General features: G+C 49.4%; 1 protein-coding gene across 2 annotated transcripts; it reads right to left on the bottom strand.

Moving 5' to 3' along the window:
* Positions 1 to 4,946: 4,946 nt before the first annotated feature.
* On the bottom strand, positions 4,947 to 7,766 carry FFAR2 (free fatty acid receptor 2). 2 transcript variants are annotated; one of them, XM_064580335.1, is made up of 3 exons: positions 7,627 to 7,766; positions 7,150 to 7,231; positions 4,947 to 6,671 (listed from the first exon to the last, which is right to left on the bottom strand). In XM_064580335.1, exon 3 carries the CDS (start codon positions 6,662 to 6,664, stop codon positions 5,675 to 5,677), a length of 990 nt encoding a protein of 329 aa, XP_064436405.1. In that variant the 5' UTR covers positions 6,665 to 6,671; positions 7,150 to 7,231; positions 7,627 to 7,766; the 3' UTR covers positions 4,947 to 5,674. The 2 variants fall into 2 exon arrangements, with proteins under 2 accessions (XP_064436405.1, XP_064436406.1); XM_064580336.1 differs by lacking the exon at positions 7,150 to 7,231 and having other exon boundaries at positions 7,627 to 7,757.
* Positions 7,767 to 8,833: the final 1,067 nt, after the last annotated feature.

Here is an 8,833-nt window from a genome sequence, read left to right as displayed (position 1 = left end):
GGTCTTCCTGTCTGCTCTCCCACTGGAATGTGAGCTGCGTGAGAGCAGGGAATGTTGTCCTTGTTCAGTGCTACGTTTTTAGCACCTGAAACGGCCTGACACATAGTAGGCCTCAGTAAACATTTGTGGGTTAACGAATGCCTACACCCATGGAAGGTCGAATGACGTAATGTCTGCTGTGACACTTAAGAGACTCTAGGCTACCGTATGTGCGTATTGGCTTTTTATTTAAAACATCTAGATTTGAGAGCAGTATATTTACTTTCCTAACACTGTCTCCTTGAGGCTGATCCTAGTTTGGCCTCCCAGATGGCAGGGGACAACGTCTGGGGAGAGGGAGCCTGAAATTTTACTGGAGTTATGGGCAGCCCCTCCTTGGATAAGCTACTGGTGGACAGCCACCCGTGCCCCCCCCCCCCCCGCCCACCTCGTACCTCCCATATTCTTCCTTACCAGACATTGAAACCTTTGCCAAGTGGGTTACTGGACTGCCAGTACTGAGGACTTAGAGATCTTTGGCCCAATTTCCTGGTTGAATGTGCAATTTGTAGAAGAGAAATGTCCTCATTTCCTGTGACTAGAGAAAAAAAAAACAAAACGGGGCCAAAGTCTTTAACCGCAGAAGGTAGAGAAAGCTGAAAAAAAGAACTGACAAAAACCTGGAGGTAAGGTGCAGGGAAGTCTAAGGGAGTGGTTGGAATCTTGGCTGTATGTTTTCCTTCAGACTCTCTCCAGGCTGCCCACCCCTGCCTTCTTGGACCACGGAGATCGCCGCACACAACCCTACTACAGGAGACCTCTGGCTGTGTGGTCAGATGAGAATGGCTGAGGAAGGGGCACAACAGCATCTTTTCCAGAAAGAGGAAGTGAAATAGTCAATGCCAGGTTCCCCTTTCCTGCTGGTCAGGCCCCCAAGTCAGGCTGAGCCAGCTCCCTCCACCCCTGTTTCCTGGTAGCGGCTCTAGGCTGCTGTCTGTGTTATTCATTAACCAGGCACTAATATTTCTATTTACCCATCTGTCATCCTACAGGGGATTCAGAGAAGTCTCACAATCTAACCAGCCAACCGGATCCTCTTGGATCAGGCCCAGCGAGCCACATTTAGCCAGTGTTTATTATGTCAAAAGTCTTGTGCCAGAGCCTTGTACTATACGCGTAGCCAGGGAGAGAGAAAATTTTCTCAAATAGGATGTGGTTCTGTCTGCCACTTGAACATATGTGTCGGGAGGTACATCCAGTGATGTGCTTGAGCTGGCTTGCAAGAACTGATTATTAACCTCAGCGTCTTGATGTTGGTAGAAACTGGCCCTGGGGGTAATGGGGAGGTGCTGCAAATCAGGGCTTCACTCCCCACCACCCTGCTGTTACCCACTCCACGCCCCCAACCAATCCCAAAACCTAGTTGTTAGGTTGAAAGAAGAAACAGCCCCCACTTTCAGGGAGCTACCAGTCCAATGCAAACCCTGCATGGTTGCTGTGGTGTGTTACGGTTCTTAGCTCTGTCATGCGCATTATCTCCTTGATCCTAACAAACATCTCCCTTCAGTGGTGGGCGCAGATACCAGAGTGATTGACTTAAGATGGAAATCAGACCATTCCGCTTTCTTGCTTAAAAACCTTTGAATGGCTTCCAAAACTCTTAGAATAAATTCAGACTTCTATTTATGGCCTAAAGGTTTGCATGGTCTGGTCCCTGCTGACCTCCTTGACCTCATCTTCGTGGCTGTCTCCATAAGTCACTGCATTCCAGCCTAGTGGTTCTCAAAGTGTGGTCATAATGCTGGGTCACCAGTACCAGTATCACCTAGGATTGTTGGAACTACGAACTCTTGGGTCCCATCCCAGACCTACTCATTCTGAAACTGTGGGGAGGGAAGATAGTAATCTGCTTCAGCCAACTCTCCATGTGATTCTCATATATACCCAAGTTTGTAGACTACTGCTCTAGCCCCACACTGGCCTTCTCTCAGCCTTTGGGAAGCTAAGGCTTTCTCCCTCCCTTTGCATCAGCAGTTCCTGTTTCTGGAATGCTCTTCCCATGGCCTTTGTATGGCAACTCCTTCTCATCATTCGGGTCTCCGCTGAACATCACTGACTCAGGAGAGTCTTCTGAACTCCCTTAACCTCTTGTTAGACTTTCTCCCATGTCCCTGTTTTAGTCCAGTTGTAAAAACCATTTGCCACATTCTGAAATTACCTTGTTTACTTGTTTATTAACAATTTTTTCCCATTGGAATGGAAGCCCCAAGAGGGCAGGTACCTTGTCTGTTACATACTCTGTATCCCTAGCCCTTGGAAAAGTACCTGGCTCATAGTAGGTAACCAATACATATTTTTTGAACAAATGAGTTATTAATTTCCCAGTGAAGAAATGGGCTGTATATCAAGTGACTTTTATACAGACCAACTACTTGTTAGTGAGTAGCAAAAGCTTCACCCTGAAAATCTCAGACCAGGTCGGGAGATTTTCTTTCGCTTTCGTGATTGGCAAGAGCAGCTGTGTCCCTGAAACCCTGGGAATCCCTGAGCTGGAAGGGGTTTAGCAGTTAACTGGTTCGGCTTTTATAAGATGTGTGAGTTTCCTCAGTGTCCCAGGATGGGTGTTTTCTATCTTCCACTTCAATATTCCTGGAACTGGGGAGTGACTACCTTATTGAGTTAACTCAATTCCATTTAAACAGCCCTGACTGTTTGAGAGGCAGCTCCCTGCCTCTTTTGCCCATGGTCGTCATTCTTCCCTGTGGAGCTACCTAGAATGCGTCTTCCATGAGATGGACCTCATCTTGGTTCAGCCATGTGTCCAGCATTCTCTTACTTGCTTCTCATGAGTCAATGAGAAAAGCAGGGACTTTGGAGAAAGGCAGATCTGGATTCATACTTCCTCTCACTTGCTGACCTTGGAAAGCTCCCTTAATCATCTCAGGCTACTTCTCTGGAGCGGTGTCTGGCTTTTATTACATATCACTGTCATCAATCGTCATCGTCATTATATGGTTTTAAATCTCCAAAACATTTTGGTTAATTCTTCTGGGCTTGATTCCTTGAGTTAATGTCTTTTTTTCTTTTTACTATTTTTTAAAGATTTTATTTTTAAGTTATGTCTATACCCAATGTGGGGCTCAAACTCAAAACTCTGGGATCAAGAGTCACGTGTTCTACTGACTGAGCTGGCCAGGCACCCCTGAATTAATGTCTTTTAAAAAATGTGCTGCTCATGGGGCACCTGAGTGGCTCAGTTGGTTGAGTGTCTGACTCTTGATTTTAGCCCAGGTTGTGATTTCATGGGTTGTGGGATCCTCGGGCTCCTTGCTCAGTGGGGAATCTGCTTGAGAGATTCTCTCCCTTTGCCCCTCCCCCCCCCACGCCCCCTCCCAAAATAAACAAATAAATCTTTGAAAAAAATGTGCTGCTCAGATGCTGAACATGCTACTGATTAAGACCTCAGTAAAGTGAGATTACCCTCAACTTGTTTAGACTCTATTTCTTTTAATGGCACCCAAAATCAAATTAGCTTTTTTGGAAGGTGTAATACATCCCAGATGTACAGTCAGCAGAAAATCCCAGATTTCTTTCTCACACATTACTATCAAACCATCCTATATAGTTGTCTCTCTCATATGTGATTTCCATCATTTTAAATTTGTATTTACTATATTTACTTTAAGCGGGGGTATATCTGTGTTTCACTTGGGTCACTATCTTAGAGCTAAGCGTTACTGTAAATTTTTTCAGCAATTTTATATATACAGTCTGACTGGAACTTCAGAATAACCCTGGGAGGCGTACGTCATCCTCATGATTATGGTTTGGGAATAGAGGCTGGAGGTTGGGACTTGCTCAAGGCCATCCAGCTAGGAAGCGGAACCGACAGTGAAGTCAGGGCTCTTAACACCAGTCCAGTGGTGTTTGAGGAAGGAAAACAGAAAGTGAGCTCTTCGTTGGGTGGGAATAATAAGGAAAGTCCTTCGGGAGAAAGTGAATATTGAGTGGGGTTTTACGAAAGTGGAAAAAGTAAGCAGAAGATGAGGGAATGTGGGGTTGTGGTGGGAGGAACTTAGAAGCAGGAAGCGTCGGGTGCCTGGGTGGCTCAGTTGGTTAAGCAACTGCCTTGGGCTCAGGTCATGATCCTGGAGTCCCGGGATCGAGTCCCGCATCGGGCTCCCTGCTCGGCAGGGAGTCTGCTTCTCCCTCTGACCCTCCCCCCTCTCGTGTGCTCTCTCTCTCTCATTCTTTCTCTCTCTCAAATAAATAAAGTCTTAAAACAAAAAAAAAAGAAGCAGGAAGGGTCTCTCTGAAGAGCACTTTCTTGGACAGATTGGGCCTCCAAGCTGGGCCAGCAATTCCTTTCCTGAGCTGCCTAGCATAATCACTGGGGAGCTTTTAAAAGCTCATCTGCTCTCCCACCCCAAAGAGTCAGTAGATTGGGGGCTGCCATGTGTACTGTCTTTGTACCTCTGCATGCAATTCTGCTGTATAACCTCTCTTGCAGACCACTAGGCTGGGGCAAGGGGCAGTTAACGAGACAGAGCTGGCTAGGGGTCCTTATTGTGGAGAAGTGAGTTAAGAAGGTGGGATTGGGCAGGGAGACAGGATATGAAGTAGGCAATGGAATGATAGGATAGGAGTTCCTGGGATGAAAACTTTTGACAATAGGAAAACTGCAGGTTTCTAAGCGGGAGGGTCACGTGTTTTAGACCCCTGAGATACACCTGGTAATGTTAAGTCAGGATTCACCCCACATCCTCTTTCTATGTCCCGTCTCTGTTCATCAGAGGAAACAGGATTCCACCGGCCCCCTCCCTAACTCCATTCATTACATCCTGACCTTAAAATACTTCTGTGGTTTCACATGCATCACCCTCCCCTTGTGCTACTGAGTCAGCTTCTTCATTGCATGTTCGCCCTCCCTGAGCTTGCAGAAAAGCACAAACATTGTGGACACACGCTTCAGAGTTTTACCGTCTTTATTTTCAGTCTGCCAGACCAGGTTGTCTACTCCTGTGCTAGTCAGTGTTAACCTCTGACTGATGGGCGCCAGGCTGTGTCCTGACCCATGTGGGGGTGCCACAGAGGGAGAAGACGAGACCCAGACTTCAGGCAGGTTTAATACGGGGAGGCAAGATACACATGTGGAGATGACTGGAGCATACTTACAAAGCAGCAGATCAAAGCGATACAGTACAAACCCAGATCGTTAGAAGTCACAGTTCCTGGTCCTCCCTCTTAGTCCTCTTGACTCATATGACCTCATTTGGTATTCTCTTCCATCTCTTTCCCGTTGTCTCCTTTCTAGTATCAACAGCTAGACCAGTGTCTAGGTGTTGTTTCAAAGCTTGTAGCAAGATTGCTTTAGGACACTGCTTCAGCCCGATCATCCCCAGCTACCAACCATCTCCCAAGGACTGAATTTGTATTAGCTACATTGCTTCTGAAACTCCAGTCTCAGAGTGCTTCTGTGCCTAACCATTTCTCCTTTGGTCCTGGAGCTGTGCTCCTTTGGGAAGAAAACTTCAGTCAGGAAGGGATACCAAGCCGCTGAGAGAGGATTTTACAGCCCCAGTAGTGGATGGGTCTGAGGATTTCTGACCCTGAGACAGGAACCCTGATGTTCCCCCTCTCCCAGGCTGCTCAATGCCTGTGTTACCCAGAGTGCCTCCAAAGGTCCAGGGCACCCCTAGTCTGTGGTGAAGTCAGAACTCGGAGCTCCCTCTGCTTGACTCACACCCCTGTCCGCATTTGTCCCCTCTGCTGTCTCTCGGCCTCTGCGTCCCAACAGGGAGGAGCTCCGATGCCGCAGGATCTGCAGCCCCTTCCCAAAGGCTCTGCGCACAGCTGACGAAGAGAAATAGAAAAGCAGGGGGTCCAGACTGGCATTGAGGGAACTGAACACCACGGCTTCCACCCTCCACTTGGGGCTCTTCTTCGTGTAAAACCCCACCAGGTGGGATACGTTGTAAGGCCCAAAGCACACCAGGAAATTAAGGAGCGTCACGACAGCCAGCCCTACAGCTCTGCGCCGCCTCTGGGCCCCTACGTGGGGCTGGGTGAGCATGATCCACACAAAGCGCCAGTAGCAGAAGATGGTGATCACCATGGGGACGAAGAACAGGAAGAGGCACAGCTCCAGCCTCACAGAAAGCACCACCTTCAGCTGAGATTCGGTGAAGTTCTCGTAGCAGGTGATGCCGTTGTCACTCGTGGCATTCTTGGTTGAGTTCCAGTACTGACCGATGATCACGATGGTGCAGTGACCAAAGGACAGGATCCAGGCCACCAGGGCAGCGATCACTCCATACACGGGCTTGCGGGACAGCTTGTACTGCACGGGGAAAGCCACTCCCAGGTAGCGCTCGATGCTGATGCCGGCCAGGAGCCACGTGCTGCAGTAGATGCTGCTGTAGAAGCCGAAACCCGTGAGGGCACAGAGCAACTCGGGCAGATACCAGCGGAAGTCGTACGCAGCCTCAATTATCTTGAAGGGCAGCAGCAGCAGCAGCAGGAGGTCCGCCAGCGTCAGGCTGAGCAGGAGGATGTGGATGGGGGCAGGGTGGGGCTGGCGGACCCGTCCCACGAAGGCCCGTAGCGCCAGGAGGTTGGCAGGGAGACCAGTGAGGAAGATGGCGATGTAGGCCGTGAGGATGAGGGAGTTGCGCCAGTTGGTCATGTTGGCTCTGGAAGAGGTTGGAAAAGGGCAGGGTCAGGAAGTCCCACTCCCAGCCTGAGCCCCACCCCTGCCAGGTTCAGGATGGGGACATCCTCCCTGGTGCTCTCCCCTTCCCAGGCCAAAGCTTTCTGCTGCTGCCGCTGCTTGCTCACACCACCCGCCAGAACTGCCCAGAGCAATTATTGACTTTGCCTGGGGCGGGATATTAAGCAGTAGCTATTACGTTGGCCATCATGTGTCTCTGGGGGGGACCAACCCTTGGCTTTCTCCTCTCCTCACAGATACAGGAAGTTGCTGTTATCAGCTTCCACCTTTCCTTAAGTTCTTTACTCAGTCAAAGATCCATGGAGAGAAAAGGCAAGCCTCATCTCACGAGGGGAGGCCTGTGAGCTGTCTCTCGGCTGTGAGACCCAGTCCCGGCTCTCCACAGGACCCCGCCACACGCCCAGGAAGCAGGTGCCTGGCCCCCCAACCGATCCCCCTACCTTGTCTTCCTCTCCTTTTGCAGAACACAGATTCTCCTCCACTTTTTTCTCCCCTGACCAGTGCCGGACTCTGGGACTATTACTGAAAAGAGGAAGCTAATGAGGTATGGGGGAGGGGCAGTGGGAAGGAAGGGTGAGCCTGTATTATCTTTTGGGGCTTGTCCCCTAAAAGACTTTAGACCATATTCAGAAAAGCTCAGTGTTTTAACTATCAGCAGAAGAACTCTCAACGGGGTCACTCAGTTTCTACTTGGCTTATAACCCTTGCTGCCCAAACACAGCCCAGCCCCTCCATCCTCTCTCTGGGCTTGAGGTCCCGGTCTGTTTCCTCGATCCCACCTCCACTGGCTCCTGTCTCCATGTATGAGCCTCACATCCTGTTTCTCACAGACTTCCGGCAGCCCGCCAGCCCCTTCCCCTCCACTCCAGATCCCAGCATCTCTTCCCAGAGCACAAGCACTGAGCCAGCTGCCTTGCCTTGTCTTCAGTCCAGAGAGATGGCTTCTTGGGATTAGTCCTGAAGGGAAGTCTGAAAGCTTCTGGGAAAGAGGAACAGGGCTTTAGCCACTGCTACTGCCCATTTCACACAGGAAAAAATTGTAAGGAACCTGCTGGTAGAAAGCTTTTATACTATCACAAGTCATGTGACCAGAGAGAGGAAGGTCAGTAATTGAACACTGTCTCCTCTCAAACCTGAAGGATGGGGCGCCCGCCAGCATCTTCATTCTCCCCCTAGAGATCCTCACTCTGACTTCCAAACCCAGCTTCTCTGTCCCTAGGTCCTGAATTATTTTTTCATTCCCAGGCATTTTTCCCATTTCTTAAGTCAGATGATCTTATCTTCTCTTTTCTAGGCAATTTCTTTTGTAATTCTTCTCATTTTCGGAAAAGATGTTTCCTCTTTCCTTTTAGTCTTCAATTTTTTCTTTCCTATGTGGTCTCCTGTCCTCGGCCCTCAACAGGTTACTTTTGCCCTCTTGGTTGAGACAGATTGGTTTCGCCTAGCCTGCGTCTTGTTCTGGTGGAAATAGCATGGCATTTAGAGTCATGCAGATGTGGGCTCAAACCCAAGTCCCTTCACTGGCACCTTGGAGCAGATGAATTTTCTGAATTTTAGCTTCCTTTTTGGTCAAGTGAGGATGGGAATACTTACCTCCCAGGGTTTTTGGTGAACTGTGGATGAGATGGCATGTATAAAGCATACAGTCCAGTGCTGAGCACTGAGTGGGTGCCCATGAGTGGAAGTGTGCTGGCAGCTTTGGAGAGAGTAAGTCACTTGGTAAAATATCCAGAGGCTGAGGGCACCGACATGCCGTCCGACTCGGGAGAGTGTCAGGGATTCAGGAGGTATGCCTGTGTGTCTCTTTACAGGGGAGTTGTGCTCAGGCTCCCGTGTCTTTCCCCCATGTGTTCCCTCTCCCTGTGGGCTGGGTCCAACCTCTGAGCCACCCTTGTTCCTTCCTCACCTTTCCCCCTCTATGGAGCTCCAGGTTAGAAGCTCCTGGATTCCTGTCCAGGTGCACACATCTGAGGAAACAAAGTCAGAACACATTTGCCTCTTGACCTAGGGAATGGGTCTCCATTTTGCCATCTGTGGCCTGATCCCTGCTCTCAGAATTTTTTCCCCCGGATGTATACTCACCCCCTGTTGTTTGCTCAGTCAGTCATTTCCTCAGTCATTAGT

This window comes from Mirounga angustirostris, unplaced genomic scaffold (genome assembly GCF_029215605.1).
Source record: "Mirounga angustirostris isolate CCGP_5_RB_7025 unplaced genomic scaffold, mMirAng1.0.hap1 SCAF_16, whole genome shotgun sequence".
Classification (NCBI taxonomy): Eukaryota; Metazoa; Chordata; class Mammalia; order Carnivora; family Phocidae; genus Mirounga; species Mirounga angustirostris.
This window is presented reverse-complemented; position numbering and strand designations above follow the sequence as displayed.